Source organism: Glandiceps talaboti, chromosome 9, assembly GCF_964340395.1.
Source record: "Glandiceps talaboti chromosome 9, keGlaTala1.1, whole genome shotgun sequence".
NCBI lineage: Eukaryota > Metazoa > Hemichordata > Enteropneusta > Spengelidae > Glandiceps > Glandiceps talaboti.
The window spans coordinates 18,913,864-18,936,727 of NC_135557.1; the positions used below are offsets into that span (position 1 = coordinate 18,913,864).

At 35.0% G+C, this 22,864-nt stretch overlaps 1 protein-coding gene across 4 annotated transcripts in view; it reads left to right on the forward strand.

Moving 5' to 3' along the window:
* LOC144439649 (nephrin-like) overlaps nt 1-22,864 on the forward strand; it is an 82,766-nt gene that overhangs the window by 40,867 nt on the left and 19,035 nt on the right. For all 4 annotated transcript variants that reach the window (XM_078128883.1, XM_078128885.1, XM_078128887.1 and 1 more), the window contains exons 3-7: nt 12,844-13,119; nt 14,645-14,956; nt 18,654-18,980; nt 19,338-19,667; nt 20,994-21,323. In XM_078128883.1, coding sequence (XP_077985009.1) covers nt 12,844-13,119; nt 14,645-14,956; nt 18,654-18,980; nt 19,338-19,667; nt 20,994-21,323 — 1,575 coding nt within the window. The remainder of the gene's footprint in view (nt 1-12,843; nt 13,120-14,644; nt 14,957-18,653; nt 18,981-19,337; nt 19,668-20,993; nt 21,324-22,864) is intronic.

Below are 22,864 nucleotides of genomic sequence, written 5' to 3' on the forward strand. Positions count from 1 at the left end.
ACAATTGAATGAAAAGAATAAAAGAAAGGACTCAGCTGGGGTTTCCAGGGACTGGGTGCCACAGAAGTCAGCTATAACAATCCACCAAGGCTTGAAAAGGCTAATTTGTCATGAGCGAAGAAAATGTACGTCTTTCGCTCGCAAAATTTAGTACTGGAGGGAAAAGGGGCATCATGGGATAGCCACAGGTGGGTCAGGGGTCACGACTTTATTTTGCGAAGTTAGGCTAAAAGCAAAAGGGTAACCCAATAGTAGTATAATAAAGGTGAGTATTTTCGATGAACAGAAACAGTTGTATGGCCTCTTTGCATGTACATGAATGGTAAAAGGGGAACTTCAAATTTGTTTGTGAACCTAATTACTATTATGTACATAAAGCGGCCATACTAATGTTCCTATCAAACCATGAAATGTAACACAAGTCTCTGCTATTCAAACATGCTGTATCAAGTGTTATAAATCTAATTCATTTTTTTTGTTTTCCCAGTTTGTGCCACATTAGACTTGTCAATGGTCTGATGTCTGTACAAGTGTTAGACAATGGACGTGTCTTGATATTTATGAAATCACAACTGTTTACACTATGAGCATGTAGTTTTCATTAGATGAGGCATCAAACTGAGATTAATCACTAAGTGCATTGTTTTAAGACAAACAAACTAATGATAGCATACAATCATTGCTTCCAAATTAAGGTTTCTTCTCTATTTGTGGTTACAATGATGAAACAGACTTTTTACAATAGCTGCATATTACCCACTGCTGATATCAGAAGAAAAAATGTAGTCTGTACAAATGAAAGAATGGACTGTGCTATCATAATATAGTCTGGGTTATGTACTATGATGGACATATATCTGGCTGTGTACTATCATGGAAATATAGCTGGCTATGAACTATCATGGAAGTATAGCTGGACTATGTACTATCATGGAAATATAGCTGGCTATGAACTATCATGGAAATATAGCTGGACTATGTACTATCATGGAAGTATAGCTGGACTATGTACTATCATGGAAATATAGCTGGCTATGTACTATCATGGAAATATAGCTGGACTATGTACTATCATGGAAGTATAGCTGGACTATATACTATCATGGAAATATAGCTGGCTATGTACTATCATGGAAATATAGCTGGCTATGTACTATCATGGAAGTATAGCTGGCTATGAACTATCATGGAAATATAGCTGGCTATGAACTATCATGGAAATATAGCTGGACTATGTACTATCATGGAAATATAGCTGGCTATGAACTATCATGGAAATATAGCTGGCTATGAACTATCATGGAAATATAGCTGGCTATGAACTATCATGGAAATATAGCTGGCTATGAACTATCATAGAAGTATAGCTGGACTATGTACTATCATGGAAATATAGCTGGACTATGTACTATCATGGAAATATAGCTGGCTATGAACTATCATGGAAGTATAGCTGGCTATGAACTATCATGGAAATATAGCTGGCTATGAACTATCATGGAAATATAGCTGGCTATGAACTATCATAGAAGTATAGCTGGACTATGTACTATCATGGAAATATAGCTGGACTATGTACTATCATGGAAATATAGCTGGACTATGTACTATCATGGAAGTATAGCTGGACTATGTACTATCATGGAAATATAGCTGGCTATGTACTATCATGGAAATATAGCTGGCTATGTACTATCATGGAAGTATAGCTGGCTATGAACTATCATGGAAATATAGCTGGCTATGAACTATCATGGAAATATAGCTGGACTATGTACTATCATGGAAATATAGCTGGCTATGAACTATCATGGAAATATAGCTGGCTATGTACTATCATGGAAATATAGCTGGCTATGAACTATCATAGAAGTATAGCTGGACTATGTACTATCATGGAAATATAGCTGGACTATGTACTATCATGGAAATATAGCTGGCTATGAACTATCATGGAAGTATAGCTGGCTATGAACTATCATGGAAATATAGCTGGCTATGAACTATCATGGAAATATAGCTGGCTATGAACTATCATAGAAGTATAGCTGGACTATGTACTATCATGGAAATATAGCTGGACTATGTACTATCATGGAAATATAGCTGGCTATGAACTATCATGGAAATATAGCTGGCTATGAACTATCATAGAAGTATAGCTGGACTATGTACTATCATGGAAATATAGCTGGACTATGTACTATCATGGAAATATAGCTGGCTATGAACTATCATGGAAGTATAGCTGGCTATGAACTATCATGGAAATATAGCTGGCTATGAACTATCATGGAAATATAGCTGGCTATGAACTATCACAGAAGTATAGCTGGACTATGTACTATCATGGAAGTATAGCTGGCTATGTAATATCATGGAAATATAGCTGGACTATGTACTATCATGGAAATATAGCTGGCTATGAACTATCATGGAAGTATAGCTGGCTATGAACTATCATGGAAATATAGCTGGCTATGAACTATCATGGAAATATAGCTGGCTATGAACTATCACAGAAGTATAGCTGGACTATGTACTATCATGGAAGTATAGCTGGCTATGTAATATCATGGAAATATAGCTGGACTACGTACAAGTGACCTACAGGCATAGCTGGGCTATGTACTTTCATGTACTTGGTCTGGAATGCCAGTGGGCAAGCAATTCTGGAAGGATACCACATTTGAAAAAGGTGGTCACCTTTTCCACTGTTTCCTCCCAGAATTGCTTGTCTGGATATACTCTCTCGATGTGCATTTCAGTTGTTGTCCACACAACGAAGTCACAGTAGTCAACTTCCATGATATGGATCTGTGCCTGCACTTGGTAGTAGTAGTTGTGACGACGGTTGAGTCTAATGTTGCCGTCCTTGTCTCTCACCAAACACTTATTTGGACCAATAATGGTTTCTAAAACTTCACATAGTGGGCACTGTAAAACAAAAAAGTTAAAGAAAAAAAATAGCTTGTTACAAAACTAAGTTGTTTACAGGTTTTATTTATGTGCAGGTTCCTCTAAAAAATTATTATTTTAATTTTTCACTATATGTTTACATTGCATCTATTGTAGTGGTGTGACCGCTACAACTTTCATCATTCATACAGAAGTTCTCTTCTTTCATTTTTTATTGAAAAACACGTGTTTCAAATGATCTGTTTGATTGTTATTGTCCCAAATACTGGTATATTATTACCATGGGGGAGAGGGTACATACACAACCAAGGGTGATGTACGTGATTTGCCACAATGGACTTAATTTACCTTCATTTCACAAGTTCCAATACCACAGCAGTCACATCCAGGAATTCCATCAGGTGTTGCACCTAGGTGTGGCCATTTAACATTCAGTTCAAGTCCACTCACTGATACAATGAAGTTATCATGTACTTTCTGTTGTGCTTTTTCATACTCTCTCCGAGCCACATCTTCATGCAATATTCCCCATCTGAAAGGTTATACATTGATAATCAGTTAGAAAGAATGTGAAATTGCATTAATTTGTTCTACCTGTGAATACATTTTAACAATTTATTTAGTTGAAATTCAAACACAAAAGTTTACTCCACCATGGAGCCAGTTTTAGCTCGCAAATAACTATGGTAATACTGTACTCATGTAAGTGGCAGACATTGCCTATGCTCTACATGTCAAATAGTATCATGCATGTGACATAATATCATGTGACTGTGGATGTTGACATGTGAGTTAATTATTATCATTATAACCCAAACTATTTTCAATATTGTATTTTCACTAATAAAGTAGTAAAAACGGATTTGTCATTACTCAAGATATTATAGCGATGGTGTGTAGGGTTCCCCTACCCCAATCAATGATGTAGAATGTGAAATACTTACTCTGTGGCCTTACTGCTGAATTGGTGTTCTTCAGGGTAACATATTCTCTTAATTAAACTTTGTGATGGGTTGGTAGGGTCAGAGTGAGCAGCTGACTTCATATTGGAAGCTGTCACTCGTCCAGCTCTATGTTGGAACCACAGATGTGACTTAGCTTGTTTCCTAGTTTCTAGTTCTATAGATTTACAGTCTCTCTCTTCCAGCTCAAATGAAAACGTTTTACATTCGTTAAGTAATTCTGAATATTTCAAGTCGGCATACTTGACATCAAAATAACTTGTCAGTGGCTTTGGCAGACAGTTCTTTGTGCATGACGGAACATAGGCTTTGTGATAATTTGGCACGAAAGCAAGGCATTGTGGTTTGGTTTTAGCCTGTGAAATTTTTTGAAAAAAACAATTTGCAGTACTGTCATGTAGATTTACAGCAGTTACTTTTTCTTTCTCCTTTACAGATTTATCGACAACTTCACCACCCTCCAATACAGTGTCTAGCATTTTTTTCTTTCGTTTGGCTGATGTAAAGTCTATGTTTCGGCATTCTTCATAAGTGACCTGTGAAGAGAAAAAATTATGAGCTTCAAATAATATGACAGAACCCAATTATGCATGAGTGCAAGTGTGGCATACTAGAGGATATTTGCACTCATGCTTGCAGTGTTCTCTATACCCATACTTCACAAACATAACAAATGAAAGTGCAGCAGAAAACATCGCAAGTTTGAGTGTAAAACCTCTGTAACAATACTGGCACTCATGCAGTATGGGGTTCTGTTATTATTACATATTAAATTTACGTACGTTTATCAAAAATAGCAAATTTCCATAAAAATGTGTGATACTGTGTGATCACATAACTTTCATGTAGAAGAAAGATCATGCCTTCGTTTACATATCATTTGTATAGTCATTTTATAACGTTTTCAGTATTGCACTGCATTGCAAATACCACTAGTATGTGTGCACACCAGTGCGAGTAATTGTGGGGTATATGTGTAATAATACTTAGCATGCATGATTTAGCAAAAAAAAAAAATATTTGTAACTAAGTAGTGGTATAAGGAAAAAAGTATTCCATGGAAAGTGGACAGCTGCACCTTTTGCATGGTATAGTAATCAATTTACCTTTCTTTGATAGCAAGGCATCCACTTAGCTTTTTCCTCTGTACAGGTAATAGAGTTTTGAAGTTTGACTCCAGCTTCAATGGCATACAAAACAGCCCCAACATGTGAACAAGATTCACATAACCTACAATTTCAAAGAAAAAATATAATTAATGTAAAGTAGTGGTCAGTCATAACTTTATAATTCTCTGATACATAAAATTTAATGTTAAAAGAATTAAAATGTTTGGTCTATGTGTAGATTGGTGTTAGTCTCATGAAGTTTGGATGGGATGGGTTGACAAATAATCTAAACAAAGAGTATGCAGAATTATAATTATCAGTATCATCATCACCATCGCCGCCATCAACACAATTGTCATCACTTGTCTATGGATTTCACATTTCTCATTGTTTAATAATAGCACTCAAAGCACAGATATAGACACGTTACTAAACATTATTTAGAGAATAAATGTATCTAAAATCACAAAAACAATGTCATTTCAGTTAATCAATCCCAGTTACGATTATTGAATAGGTTATTTTTCATCTACATTCTATACTAAAAAATATCATAACTTTGTAAAATATAAATATTGACTCCATATATTTTAGTTTGTTCTATATATATTCAACATATCAGCAAAAACAATTAAATCTTGAGACAGGCTAAGAGATACAGTTGGTCCAACAGTGTTGTATTTGTGAATAAGTCAGATGTCTACAAAAAAAAGTTGTTCACAAACACCCCAGTTGCACAACCTGAAAAAAAGGACAACTTACCCAGCCATACAATTACAGTGTGCAATTATGACAGTGCCATTCTGTTCAGCTAGTATCCATGTTTTTAGAGGTGTCTCCCTCGACCTTTGGGAGTGATTAACCTGAAAATACAAAATAAATTTTTAACCTTACATTGCTAGTATTTTACTTTTACGCAATTACTTTATCATATAATTCGGTACTGTTGATCTTTGAACAAACATAGTAAACTACACTACAAACTTGTGGAATCGACGTTTAGACTGACGATATGCATGACAGTTGAATGTCTTCATTCGAAAGTCATATCGGTAAAAATCAAACTTACCCTGCCCAGAATCAAAACTTTTCCCATTGCCAGGACCTTCACAGATAGATCTTGAACCCATCCGGAAACAAAAAAATTATACGCATCCATAGATTTCCAATTCTTCATTTGGTCTCTACTATAAAATGACGTCTGCAATACCAGATAGTTTACGATGTCTGGATACTCTATGACTGGAAAAAACTTTGCATCCGTCGTGAATTCAGATTTTTTCAGAGAATATGGATCAATACCACCACATAGTTGTGTTTTCTCCACGTATCTGGACTTCGAAGCTTTATCGAGTAACGTAAAGTAGTCTGAAAACCCGGAGTTCGCGGGCACTGGTAATGAATGAGGTTGTCTGCCAAAATGGCGTCGTCATCGTTTTCACCGCTGGTGGCGCAATTTTTATCACGTGATTGCAACCCAAGAATTGCAGACATTCAAAAATGTGTTGAGCTGCTGAATGTCTGCAACAGACTTCTAGGGTTTATGTCTGTTAGGAAAAAAATTCTTAAGCTTACTGACAGCTGTCTGCATCTCACTGACAGCTGTCTTCAGCTCACCAACAGCTACTTGCAGTTTACTGGCAGCTGTCTTCAGCCACAGGAGTTAATTTCTAAATAATGTCTGTTAGGAGTGTTTACACATTGCTCTGTCATGGGCAAAACGACTAGCAGCAGACTTTTAGCAGCTCTTGTGGTAGTTTCCAGAATATTTTAAAGTTACCTGGACAGTGGCAATGTGGAAGGGCATACCAATCCAAGGGTTTTCTGTTAATATGCTTCTGTGTCATAATAAATATTGCTTGGAATTATACTTGCCTAAATACTTATTCACTAAAACATACATCAAATGTATGCAGGTGAATGTAGGTAATATTTATAAGAATGCCTGCAACACCATCAAATGTCCAATAACTACAGTACATTTACATGTTAAAATATATTTATTAAGTTTCATTTTTAAGTATAAACACTGGAATCTGTTCTTGTTAAAATGTAAACCAGCTGCATGAACAACAAAATCAATCCTTACAGAATACCTCTAATATAAAATGTACATGTATTGTTGTATGCATTTATTATTTGCATCGTTCACACTCACAACTTACCAAGATTTAATGTAACTGTTTTCTCAAATTATTTGTAATATGTCACCTACATAACAAACATCCATTTTAAAATCATTTGCCAGCTTTAGTATTCTGGGTTTGTGATAGCCATGCACGTATATTAGTGTGAAATTTGTTTACTATACTTCAACTTGGGACTAGCAATTAGTGGTTACATATGCAGAAACACGGCCCATTTTCAAGGCTACTACAGGAAATGTCCCCTGGATTTCTTGACTTGGGCCGGTCGTGTAGCGTATAGGCATTGAAAAGAGTGGTTCATTTTGGGCCGCGTATGATCGGCCTCGCCAATATCTGAGTTTTCAGTTTCACTATAGTCGGTCATATTCAGGGTTGTCATACCCATCATCAACGCCGTCTGATAAATCTCGACATTCGGATGTCAACAAGGGATTTTGATTCCCCTCTTCATTGTCAAATAACTCACAGTTGTCTTCATTTTCCTCCGTTATGTTATAACATGAATAAATAAATATGACGCTCGCCATCTCCTTCCTGTCGATCATCTCATTAGTCTACCAAACTCGCTTGAAACGGTATCGGTATTGTCTGTGTACGTGTTCGTGTGTTGTTGATGTCGAGGGACATCACCCGGAAGTGATGGGAGTCCATCGTGTGTAGGCCAATGATCGCAAAGTTGTCCTCAGAACTGGAATGGCCACTTTTCGCTTCCATCTCTCATAGATTGCCATTTTGCTTCAACTTTTGGAGATTACAAGTATACTGCTCTGTTTTGAGTCGATACGTAACGTGAACGTACAGTGTAAACAAACCCCTAGCCCTGAGATCGCTGGCTTAGGTTACATCCACAATATAGCGTCACAGGCTCTTTCAAAGCTTGTGGAAAAACTGCGAGGAACAAACATTTTGTTTATGGCTAATAACAGCGCAAACATGGATAATATGAAAGAAACAAAATAATAAACAAAAATATATTTTTTCAAAATTGAATCAACGACTGTTGTAAAGTTTACAACGCATTGAAGTTTTGAAATTATTATGAACGAGGCTATGACGTATCAGCCAATCAAATCAACGGGCGCAATCTCACCAGCACTTCAAATGTTGGAATGAAACGGAAGATGGCGACCGTGATTCACAAAGGCAAAGAAAATCGTCTTCGACAACTGATCATGAGAAGAGGTATACATCAAGACCTACTCATTTTGGTGATGAAGGTATGTTAATTTAACTGACGCTTTCATAGCGTATTATAGGCTCTGGTGTTTTTTTAAACGATAGAATCCTGGTCGTCTATGTGTAGACGTTATATCTTATTTACTTAGTAATAGTATAGTACTCGTGGCCGTACGATCGGAGGCTTTTCAGACATAGACCTAGACCTCGGTTGCATACATAGACTTCTACAACTGTTTGAAACTTCCGAAAGTTTTTTTTAAAGTACATCTGATATACATGTAATATTCAAGTTGGAGTGTCCACTTTGTCGATTGAAAGTAGGGAAGAATGCACTGCTTGCCTGGTGCCGTGTGTAAACTGAAATCAGATTACAATCCCCCCCCCCCCACGATTTATCGTGTAAAAATTATTAGTTTCTCGTCGAAAGAGTGACAAATTAATTTAAGATATGGAATGGAACAATGTTGGAGTGTTTTGTAGAAACCAGTGTGTCACAAATCATTTAGTAGTAGTACTAGTACACCCCATGATCACAGCCACATTTACACAGTGCTCTGTCATGTACATGCAGAACACTTTTCACCAACTTGATGTATGTCATTGAGGTCTGTCCGTGTGTGTGTGTGTGTGTGTGTGTGTGTGTGTATACATACGTATGTATTTATTTAATAAGGGTATGAACTTTCATTTTAATCAAAGGTTGTCATGTTTAAAATGCTTCATATTGATGTATTTGTGTATTCATTACGTTATAGTGCAAATTATAGAACACAACACATATTCAGTTGTAAGGAGAGAGTAAGAATATGGAACTCTTGTTGAGGCATTGTGGCCATCAGACAAGCAATATTAATTATCCTTGTCTTATTCTAAGTAGAAATGTTAAGTGTTAAGTGAGACAATGTGGGAAGACTGCGAGTTCATTATTTTTGTATAAAGTTTTTATAAAAATGTTGTTCCTTAATTATGGCTGCTCTGATGTACTTTTGGGAAGTCTGATAAAATGTATTACCTAGGGTGTACCACTGTTAACACACTACAAGAATATACATTTTGTAGATTCTATTTACCAGTTGATAATTTTTGTTTTGCCAAAATTAGTGTTACTTACATGCATGTTTTTATTTGTTGCATCTTAGAGTAGAAACTCAAGATGACTTTAGAAAAAGCAGTGTCAACATAAAAGTACAAAAAACAGAAAGTGGACAAAGAAAGCAAACTCCAGCAGGACAAAAAAATGGAACACATGCAGCACAGCAAAGCAATAAAAGCAAAGACTGACAAAAATAGAGAAATTGCTGAAGAGAAGCAAGCCAAACGCCTAGCAAAGTTGTATGGCAACTTTAAAAAGGATGAAGGAACAGGCCTACTTTCAAAGGTACTAGTAACTTTTTTAATCTGTTAGTGTATAAAAACAAAACAGAGCAATATAATTCCCCAAGAGGAGCAAATAGTAAAAAGACACAAGACAGTTGGCATTTCTATAGATTCTTTGTTTGTACCATGTAACTGTTTATTAGAAACAAAAGATAAAATGAACTGTGTACCTCTCCCTTCACATTCATAACAAATATTTCTTTTGTTAATTGATTGCTCTTGTTTCTTTCTTTGCAGTGACTTTCAGGAACCAATGGATATTGATTGATCTGATTCTGATCCTGATTCTGCCAAACTGATGATGTAAACTACCGAAGTGATGATGTAAACTGCCAAACTGATGATGTAAACTGCCGAAGTGATGATGCCAATGATGAACACAATGGCTTTAGCTTATATAATGACTGAAAGTGAAATAATGTCAGACTCTGAAACTCCAGCAACTGTTGAAAGCCAAACTCAAATTGCCAGAGCTCTTTCACATGTATGATGTAGGTAATTCTTTAGATTTGATTTGAAGAACCCCATCATTAAGGGACATATATTTTTTGTCTTCTAATCACGGGATGAATACAGGTACTAAGTGTAAAACTCAGGTATGTTGGTACTGTCATTTCACTACAGACATGTCTCAAGCCTTTTAGTTATTTTGGAAAAAAGCAATAAAGTTGCTTCTTGTTTTCATTTAATTCTTCTTCTACATGATTTACTGGTTGCAAAAGTATGTGCCTGTGTGTGTAGTATGTACATACATACATATATGTGTATCCCCTAAAACATGTAAGTGAACAAACTTTGTGAGTTTGTGAAACTGACATTTTTGAAATATGTTTCAGTGGGAACAAGCATTCAAATCAAATATCGTCAGTCCTGATATACATTTGTATATCAAATATATTTCCCCAACGTGTATAAGCATGTTTTAAGTGTCAAAATTAATATGGTTTAAAACATGCTTAAAAGTAGTTTCAAATGAGTTGACTAAGGACTTCTGACATGTTTAAAACACGAATGAAACACTCAAAACTGATCAGACTTGTTTTGAACTAGTATAGAACACTTTTTAAACTAGTGGATTTTTGGTAAGGAATTCCCCTTTTGCAGTGTGCCAATGACACCTGTCAGAAGTCTGCTTATAGTCTTTCAGCAGTCTGTCACAATGCTGTCAGAAGGCTGTTGTTAGTCTGTCAGGTCTGTTAGTGGTCTTTCAGATGTCTGAGGATAGTCTTACATAAGTGTGTTATAAAGCAGTTGAATGTCTGTCAGGTATTTACCTGAGCTGTTGAGAGTTGTTCTCTGCAGCTCAAATCTAATTAAGTATGCACAAAAATCAGCCTTCCGGCAGCTAACTGTCAGAAGTCTTTTTGAGAGCTGCTGCAGCTCAAAAACAGCTGTCTCATTTCGGTAAGGGGGGGGGGGGGGCACATGAATCTGTCAATATATTTTGCCTACGATGCGTCATATTCAGATTATCACAAGCCACACCACACTTAGAGATTTAGACAGCACTTACAATAAAGAACTGTGCATAGCTGACTTATTTTATCCATTTGCCCTCTACGCATCCATAGTGACTGACACATCCAAAAACTTGCATCCAAAATCACCCAGAAACTATGAAACTGCACATACATGTAGCAACACTAAAATGAAGCTGCATATTGCAAGGGTAACAACAAGGATGGATTGATATGTGGATAAACACAGTTGTACTATGTCATTGGCTCTATTTTTAATTTATACATGGTTATTGGTTATTATGAATATTAAACATTTGTCAAAGTAAGAAATTGATTAAAACTACTCAGACTGTCAGTAACACACCACCTTCTGTCTCTGGCACAGAACATTACAGAAACAACGATATGACACTACACATACATCATGTTGAAACTTTACAACACTGTCACACATTTAGCCTGCATTGAGTAGACTTGCTTTGGCTACCAGAAATAAGACCACATGTGAAATTTCAGATTTGTGTTCAATTCATGGATTGCCGAATATCGATCATAATCATCAATGTAAACAGTGAACAAGCACAGCTCGTTCATGCAGCAATTACTATATGTACAGTGTAAACATGTCTAATAACATTGTATAGAAATGCACATATTTGATACATACATTGAAATGACATTGTTTCAGATTAAATGTTAGAATTAAACTGTTGATAGAATTTCTTAATCCCTTTTTGCAGTGTGATTTTGAATATTTCACCAATTTGTTTTTCAATTTTAACTTGCTAGTGTTAGTGCTTTTAGTGTATGAGCCTAACTTTATGCATAATTGTAACTCCATTCGTTGGTCAGTCTTCCGATAATGCACGCTTTTGGCAATGAAAGTGTCTATAGTTTGTCAAAGAAATTGTTACTTCTTTCAAACAGCGTCTCCACATTGACATATAAATCCCTATCTAGAAATCTGCAGTGCTGTGATTTAACTGATCTTTACATGTAAGTGAGTACTAGTCTTAGAATGGATGATATTTGCCGAGTACATTTTGAAGACTGCAGACCCTTCACTTCATAAAATGAACATGCGCTCACCCAAAATTCTGAAAATGTTCCAGTTTAAAATCTTTAATTCAAATATTAAAATTGGTGGGTCTAATTGTATATAATAAATAATGTTCCAGTATTGCTTGATGTCATCTTAGACTTATGATTCCCCTAATGTCTGTATTCCTTCTCACCTAATGGCTTCGAAGACAAAATGTTGATATAAGGAAAATCATTCAGCTTTAATGATGTCATGCTCTTTTGAATACCAGGAGATTTTAAGTATATATCTATTTTCACTGTAGGTTTTGATATTCATTATTTTAACAATGGACATATAAATAAAGTCTGTTTTTATTCAACATGAATAGTGTTATTGTGAAAAGGGTGAAGTAATTACTCACCTTCAGACCTACCCATAGATATGTTATTTGCATGGGTATTTGCACATTCAAATGGTATTTCAAGAATATTATATTTTAACTAAGAATGCTAATTTATTAAACAAACATCATTTTTCACTGTGTTCCACAAACTAGACAGTTGATATGTTGTTCAGCATAAAATTCTAAAAATGCTGCAATTATGTCCTGGTTTGGCCTAAATTTTTACTAGATTGACTGAACTAAACAGTGTCATTTGTATACAGTTCCTCCATCAATAACTCATCATCCACCAAGTATGTCACCAAATGAAGGGACATCATCTGTAACATTATCCTGTCAGGCTGATGGTGATCCAACCCCTACTTTCACCTGGACAAAGGATGGTAGTGACTTGCAAATTAACACAAAGTACACTGTAACTGGTGGATCATTAGTTATACATAACATTGTTAAGAGTGATGATGGTGAATACATATGTGTAGCTGATAATGGTTATGGTACAGCAGCTACATCCAACCCTGCTACACTTACTGTGAACTGTGAGTACAACTATATACATATGATTACATTTTAGTAAAATCAACTTAATCAACATAATAGTCAATGCATGAATTAATTTATTGATGAATACTGAAGTGTTCAATTGCAATTGTCAGTTAATAATTTTCAATTATGTGTTTAAAACAAAGGTTACTTCGATACTACATATTAGTAACATAAACATTTTAAAGACTAAACCTTGAAGCTGTGAGTGGGGAGGAAGAGTAACTCAATAAAATTAAATGCTTTAGAGTCAATACTTTAAATATTACTTTAGAGAAATACTGATTCAGAATGGACTTTGCGATATCAGTACATCGTATGTAGTGGAACAGGTGTATTGGTTTTTTGAAATAAATTTATTAAAACTTAAAGAGATATAATATATACAAATGTATATTTACCCATATACAGAACAAATGTTAGGATTGTTTATTGTATCATTTGCACATAATGAACTTTTATTTAGAGTGGTCATTCTTTTGATGGAGTCACTGTATTATATATATCCAATCTGAATATTACATTAAAATTCCAAATTTGGAAAAGAAACTGCAGTTCAGTGCAATTCTTTCTAGTCTTGTGACAAATCTGAAAAGGAACAAGAAAAAACATGTCTTTACAATGAGTGAAAAAGATGAACTCTCAAGAGTGCGAAAAGGAAATGGCTGCCACTGTCGATAGTTTACCATTCAACATGAGTGTCACGTATGTGGCGTGATGTGATGTTGTGCATTTGAGTCAAATTAACGCAACTAGCAATTTCATGAACTATGCAAGAAAATTAGCTCTAGCACTGTGTACAGAGCCCAGCGTAATATTTATATTTCTCAATTGTCGTGATTATGTTAATGAATGTGTTGCATTTTGGCAGCAAACTCGTTCCTCAGGATTGAAAGATTTATATAAAAAATTTTTTAAAAAATCCAATTTTGATCAAAGGAGAGATCTCCAACAAGTATGCCAACAGATGTGGTTTATTTATCATGATGTGTGATGTTTAGCTTGTTGGGTCAATATTCAAATTTGGGATAGGTCAAACCATAACAAGATTTTCCAACAGTTTACAGTTGCAACATATGATCTATGACCTAATTAGCAAAAACATACATATGTAGAGGACAGATTCACTTTCAATTGGTATAACAAATGTATGTACAAAATTATATTGAATTTGAAGTGCACTTTCTTAGGATATAGCCAGGTTACGAAAAATCATTATTTTCGTTAACTGCTCATTAATGTATGTTTATCAAATCCTTTTCTAGCCATTACCCTACAAAATATGTATACCAAATTTCTTTGAATTGAGCCAGCCATTTTTGAGAAAATGATGACACACACAGACACATCATCACATGGACACACACACTTTTCATCCCCAATATATAACCTTAGGTAAAAATTGCCTCAAAGATTTGACTGCACACTTGGTTTACCAACACAGATGAATTTTCATTTGATGTTGAGAGAAAACATTGAAATAAAGTGTTAAATAATTTCATGAATACATTGTTTTATCAGATCCTCCTGGTGAACCAATCTGTACTCGGTCTCCATCTCCACATTCTGGGACACCTTCCTATTATCTTCTTAACACTGGTGTAACCTTAACATGTGAAGTTACTGATGGTAGACCCACGGCTACAGTACAGTGGTATAAAAATGAGGAATCAAGTCCATTGTCACCAACACAATCAGTCAATGGTAATACTATTGAAAGAACATACGACTTCTCAATTGGTAAGAGTGACAACACAGCAACATACACATGTAAAGTCACCAATACTGTTCTATCTAATCCATTGGAATGTGAACTGACATTTACTGTCTACTGTAAGTATTGAATACATTATGTTTATATTTTAAAGTGAACCGACACTCTTGTAAAACAGGTCTATAATAACAAGTCTTCAATAGAACACAAACACTTAACTTCTATGTGACTGAATGGAGACACAATTTAATAGAAATTGGTGGCAACAATTAAATTCTATGACCTGTGTAGTGGTAAATCAGGAAATGGCTAAAATTTGATAATCCCGCCTCTAGATTGAGGTCAATGCCAAAGGTCAATGCCTCAAAAGAAAAAAATTAAAACCTGGCAATATGGGGGTAGACACTTAAGAATGTTACAGTAGTCGCTATGTATTAAGGTTATTAGAGTTATATCTTACATCATGATTGTTCACTACAAATGACTGTCACTGAATAAAAATTTGTATGAGCACCAAAAGAAATGCATGATTATGTATGTTTATCTGGTTCTGTATTACCTACAGACATGATCTTAAAGAAATATCTATATAAAGAATCACTATATTTAATACTGCATAACAACTTCAGTCATAGACTAATGGTGGGGGGGGGGGGGACTTTATGTCTTCGATGAAGGCTTGTTATTACTGTAACAGTTTTTTGAGTTACACTTTAAACAGTAATTGTTGATACAATATGGCCACCATTCGGTCAAATTTGCATATATCAAGAAGCAAAGTGATGTCCATATATCCCATATGATATGTCACCTTTGTGCCAGGTTTGAAAGAAATCAGATATTGCATGTTTGGGAAATGGCATATTACAAATGGATGGATGCACACACAGACAGGTGGGTAGAATGATGCCCACTGTAATAGTTCTCTCAACTAGGGACTAAAAATTCAGGTTAAAATTATTCCATTTCTAACATTTTAATTTAGTTTCACTTGCTATTAAAAGCACACTTGTTGTCAAACTGAAAGTGGAAGTGACATCACAAGCTAGCCAGCCTATCTGAACACATAGCATTCACTGTGTCATATTCTTGTGGATTTAATGGTTTAATATAAATGGCTTCACAAACAAAATTGGCCATGTTCTGGGAAGAAAAAGAATATTTGTTATACCTAACATTAACAAAGGCAGAGACAAGACAAACAAGCTGGTTGATGAGAAATGGCTATACAGAAATTTATATTTGGCAAGTGCAAATATTTTTATGATAACTTTGAGAAGGTGCTTTCATTTCAGTGGGCTCTTCAAGTGGAGCTGCTAGCATACAAGCTTATACATTTTTAGATTATATTAATGGCAGGTTCTATACAACCTAGAAAATAATTCTAAACCGAAAATATCTTAATTCAACAATGAATTTTGCACTCAAACTTGTGTCTGCACTATGGGAAGCCAAGTGACTCATGTGATAACTGCAATATTACATTCATTTGTAAGAAAAGATCCGAGTAAAATTAAGAGAAAATAAAATAACACTTGGTTTCAGGATATATCGACAGCTTCACAATTTTTTTTTTACAGGCAATGAAACAAACCTGAAACATATCCTGAAAGTTACAGATCAAAATACAATTTTACAACCCCTAAAGTCACATCTCGATATGAATGTATCAAATGTTTACAGGGACCAAAATTTGCAGAATTGGGAATACAGTACCTTCAAATTCCTACATCTAACACACACACACACACACACACACACACACACACACACACATTTTACCAAGCCTGCGCTACTGAACCTCAGGTCAGTTGCACTAAAAATATTGTCACTGATCATCAGATGACAACACCATGAGCACATCTCTGTGCAAAAATTTATTTTTTGCTGATATTTGGGAATAAATTAAAAACAACTAGTTTACAAGTTTCCTTCTGACTTTTTTTAATTGTCATTATACTACATTGTTCGATATTTTTTCAAAATGAGTGTAATTACTATGCTCAAAATGTTTAAAAATCCTTCCTTGTGCTTTAGATTTTGTTGGTTGTTTCCTTCTGATATGTTTGACATTCTCTTCACTATATTGTGTCTCTTTTGTTTGGCATTGTCTCATTTTCAAATATTTATATAGTATCTGAATTTTACTACTTGTTATTTATTTGTACATAAATAGTATAGTTTATTTGTCTTATTTACCATGGACTACATATAAGTTTCATGTTAACTATTTACATGGTGATCACCAGAATTGTCTGTTATTTTTTGATACTGTTGTTAGCCCTCGCCGGACGTAGTCCAGGACGGGGGCTTATAGATTGGGCTCCGTCTGTGCGTGCTTCCGTGCGACCGGAGTCATATCTTGGACATTCACTTACCAATTTCTTTGAAAATTGATAATGATCTATGACTTACATATGCATGTCAATTTGTTTGGGATAGGATGCAATTTAGCCGACTTAGAGCCATTTTTGGGTCAAAAAACATGATTTTTGGTCAAAAAATTAAAATCCAAAAATACAGGGCAAATTGTAGTAGTCCAGTCCAAACTGTTTGAGACAATATTTTGGCCTGAAATTTGGTGGGAATGTTCTTAGAAGTGTTATTCTGCAGATTTTCTGTGCAACTTTTTAGCCCTAGCAAGAATGACCACGTCCAATATCAACAACCAAATTTTGGTCAAAAAAGTTAAACTCCAAAACTTCTGGGCAGATTGGCCTGAAATTTGGTGGGAATGTTCTTAGAAGTGTTATTCTGCAGATTTTCTGTAAAAAAATTTGCCCTAGCAACAATGGCCACGCCCCTGGCAACAACAAAATGGCAGTGTGTTTTGGTCAAATAACAGCATCATCATGTAGGCAAGTGAGTAAACATTCAAAAAGTGTTTGCAAATTTCCTTAGCAACCATGTCCACACCCATAACAACAGCCAAACGGTGGTGTTTTCCACAAAGATAACAGATTTTTAGAAAAGTGAACAAGATTTTTTAAAATATGCAAATGAAACTAGCAACAAGACTACACCCATAGCAACAGCCAAATGATCATGCATATCGCAAAGATAATAGTGATTGATAGACATTTGAGTAAACATTCAAGAAATGTATGTAAATGTGCCTAGCAACAGGATCATACCCATAGCAACAACCAAACAATTCGGTATATTGCAAAGATAACGATATGTATTAATAGAAAATTGAATAACATTAAAAAAATATATGTAAATGTGCCTAACAACTAGACCGTCACCACACCCATAACAACAGCCAAATGATCACTGAAAGATAAAAACAGGGATTACTAGAGAAATAAATAAACATTCAAAAATGTATGCAAATATTCAATCAATTATACAGTTGTCCTACAACATTTCATACAATCTAGTAATACATCACACTACAGTGACTTGTTGCAATTCTCTGAAAACATTAATTACGGAGTCATCTTCTGCTTGTTATTTTATATATCTGGTGATAAAAAATACAATTCAATTCAAAATGTTGGCTGTTGGAGGAAGTCACTCACAACGGTACATGTACTATCATACTAATCAGAGAGTTGTGGGTAAAATATTGGACACTGCCTTGGCTGCAGTTATACATGTAATATTGTCAGCTAGTTTTGACAACATTACAGAAACTGGTTGAGACAAATTGTTCATCCCCCACCCCCACACATGCACACCAACTGTTCTGCCTCCAGGTGAGGTACAGGCAGCTGAATATGTACACTCCTAGATGTAATGTTGCATATTAATGCTCTTTTATCTGCATTATGTTTTCTATTTTATACAAAAACTTTAAATTAAACCTTTCAGTTCCTCCAACATCTGTAACCATCAGTGGATATTCATCACCAAGAAAAGAAGCTGAGACATTAACTCTGACTTGTACAACAGCTAGTAGTAATCCAGCAGCTGAGATATCCTGGTATAAGAATGATGGTTCATGGAGTAGTGGTAATGGTGAGAGTACAAATACTGTACAGGATTCTAATGGTGAACATAATGGGCAAGAAAGGAAACAGGAGTTGGAGATCACTCTAAAGCCAAGTCACAATGGAGCACGGTACCAATGTAAAGCAAAGAATAGTCATTACAGTCCTTATGAAGTACAATCTGCCAACAAGGAGATCACAGTATATTGTAAGTATACTACATTTGTATGAAGAATATGTGAAATGGAATCTTTATAAATACAGGAATTTAAATGAAGATGTGTTAGGTCGTAGTGCATTGTAAGTACATTGCACAATACAAATGAAGTACAACCAATCGTTAAGGAAATGTGTATTGTAAGTAGACCACATTAGAATGAAAAATATGTCAATAAAAATCTTTATTAAAGGAAATGGTAACATGGATGAAGTTATCAAATTTCTGCACTGTAATATTGTGAATGACATAAAAGTCTTTGGTGCGTCCAAATTTATCTGGAATGTGTTACATCAAGGAATGTATTTTCAATAAACTGTTACTGTTTTCAACTTCTTTTAAATCTAGTTAAACCATCGTCTGTGACACTTACTGGGTACAGTAATCCTGTTAAGAGTGGTGATGTCTTGATATTGGTCTGTGAAACAGAAAGTAGTAATCCACATGCTGACATATCTTGGTTTAAGAATGATACATCTCTGACAAGTTCTACAACAGAAACCATAAAGACTTCCACAACCAGTGGAAGTGACAATGGTGGAGAAAAAACAAGACAGGAACTACATATCACCTTAAGTCAATCTCACAATGGTGTACAATTCCAATGTCATGCCAGGAACAGTCAGTTTGCTATGAATACAAAAGTAGAGTCAACAAACCAAGGAATCAATGTCTACTGTGAGTATACAACTTCTTAATATTTGTATTAAAATAATCGACCAGTTTCATGACAGAGGAGTCGCCATGAAATTATCTAATCTAATCTAATTCTTATATAGCGCATTCCACATAAATATCACAATGCACTTTACAAAGCACAGAAAAACGAGTATAAAAACAGACTCAAGCGAAAGTCTTACTGAAGAAATAGGTCTTACGGCCTGATTTAAATGCCTTGAATGTAGCGACACTCTGCAGATACGATGGCAGAGCATACCACAAGTGTGGGGCACAAATTGATAATGCTCTGTCACCATAATAAGCAGTATTGCTGAGTGGTTGGTGTTAGTCAATTTCATTCCGTGAGTTACTGCGTAAAACACGTATGGGGCTACGACAGGTAAGTAACCGACTAAGATAGCCAGGTACAAAACCATGAAGTACTTTGAATGTTAAGCAGAGAATTTTAAATTCTGTACGGTGTTGTACTGGTAGCCAGTGTAACACTTTGAGAAAAGGGGTAAGGTGATTACACTTCTCTCTAATAACTAAACGAGCTGCAGAATACTGAATCATTTCAAGTTTCTGAATCGCATATGCTGGGAGGCCAAACAGTAATTAGGTGTCTACTGTTGCAATGCCATTGATATCAAAATTAAAGAAACATTAACAAGGTACAGTACTATGAGATTTGTTTCTGTATCTTGATTTGTTCATTATCAGAAAGAGAAGTGTTCTATTTTTGAAGCCATAGAACCAACAATATGTTGTCAACTGATGGATAAAATATGGTTGTGACAAATAATTTCAAAATCATGCAGAATTTGATATCTACTCGAAACAAAAAGTCATCCTATGGCCATAAAATATTGCTGCTCACATCTGCTATAAATGTTAAGGTCACAAAATTAAAGGACATGCACATGTATGTAACTGTAGTACCAAATAATTGTACCAGGTTTGGTTGCAGATGAAATGTGGATGTGGGAAATATTGGTCATACTTAAATGCATGGACACATAGATGTAGTTGCATAGGCAGACAGATACATGGGTTATTCTCATTGTCCCTGTGCTAGTTGGGAGTCAAAAAAGAGGGCACGATTTATGACAAATTCTGTACTGAGACTTGCAGTCACTGAGTTAGGAACGGAAGTTTTTCACTGTGGCATATCTATTTATTTATCACTATCTTTTTATTTATTTATTTTTTGTAGCAGAGGTAAAGTTCCAGATAAATTGAACAAGAACAAGTTGACAGACACCTTTCACATAACTGACAGCAAACTAATAACATGCAAGTGACCTCCTGATTCTCATTTATTATATATTTATACTTTTCCAGTTCCCCCTTTGCAAGTATCGCTATTAGCTGACAAGTCAAATCCAGTACAAGAAGACATGACCTTAACATTGACCTGTACAACAGAAAGTAGTAATCCAGTAGCTACTATCTCCTGGTATAAGAATGGTGTATTATGGAGTGAAAGTGAAGGAGAGACAATGGGATCTGCTGAACAATCAAATGGAGATGATAATGGCAAAGTCACTACACAACAGCTCACCATTACATTGACTCCATACCATAACAAGGATATATACACATGTAAAGGCAGGAATGACCAATTCAGTGGCAATGTAGTGGAATCAGATCCAATCCAACTTAACGTTCATTGTAAGTCATACAAAGTTTTTGTACAAATATATTAATGTTGCTTTAACTAACTTATCACAAACTTTGCCTAGCAGTATATCAGTTACTCCCATAAGAGCAAAAGTGGATTTTGAGTCATATATTAGTTTTGAATTAAAAATCAAATCCCTCATATAAACATCATACAATGAAAAAGTAGCAATACTTGCATACATGGTTAATATTTTCAATGCTCTTCATTATTAAATGTGAGACATTGCATCAATGAAAAATTGATTCAACAGTTCATCTATTTCTTCAATAATTTCGGAATATGAAATTATAGAACGTTATTCTATATGAGAAAAACTGTATAGATCTACACATTTTTAATACTTAATATGTGTGTCATATTGTTTATTTAGTGACTGTCAAGTAATGATCCAAAATAACTTATTTATAAATCATGTCTTCTTTATTCAGATACAGTACAATCCTTTTGAAATAAATGCACAGATACCAATATTGTTATTAATAATTAAGCAGATAAATTTCAGTTAATGATGGTACAATCTGAAATTTACTGTTTTCTGTTGTGCTTGCCGACCAGACAACACAAGACTTCGTCTCATCACTGTGAACCCCATCTCATAAATGTAATCACTTTTTTCAATGATTTCCTTCTTCATATATACTTTAAAAATAACTACTATTTTTTTCATTCACGCAAGCAATAAGTTTATTTAAATATATATTATAATATGTTGGCCAAGTGACAAATCAGAATATATGATTGTATTGAATTGATGACACTTTACATATGATGACTTAACATTGACCAAATCATAACTGCAACCACACAATACTTCCAAGCGAAAATGGCTAAATTTTGACTAAGTCTTGCATCAGTCTATAGTTATTTCAAGTTTGCTTCATTTTTAGCACAACTGAACTGAGGTTCAGTAGTGCTATGGGGATCGCCCGGCATCTGTCTGTCTGTCTGTGTGTGTGTGTGTGTGTGTAAACTGCTGAACCGATTGCCACGATATTTGGTGGGTCCATTACCTTGGGTATCTAGTTGGGAAATTGTTCAAATCAAAATGATCACATCACAGGTGTGTGATTTGGGTCAAAAAATGTGATTTTTGGTCAAAAAACTTAAACTCAGAATCTACTGGGCAGATTGATGCGAAATTTGGTGGGAACATTTTTAAGGGGGTGTAAAGTAAGATTTGTTCATGACATGATGATTCCATCAGTGATATGCAAATTAGGGCTAAAAATGTGTTTTGGGGTTAAAACTCTATAATTCCAAAAAAAACTACTGAGCAGATTGGGCTGAAATTTAATGGGGATGCATCTAGGGATGTATGGACAAAGAAATATTAAGCATACAATGATTCCATGAGTGATATGCAAATTAGGTATAAAAATGTTCATTTTTGGTCAAAAACTTATATCTCAAAAAGTACTTGGTCACCGAGTCTGAAACTTGGTGAGATGTTTCCGAAAGTGTTATTCTGCAGATTTTCTTCAAAACATTTTGACAAAATTGGCCCTGCCGACCATGACCCCACCCTTAG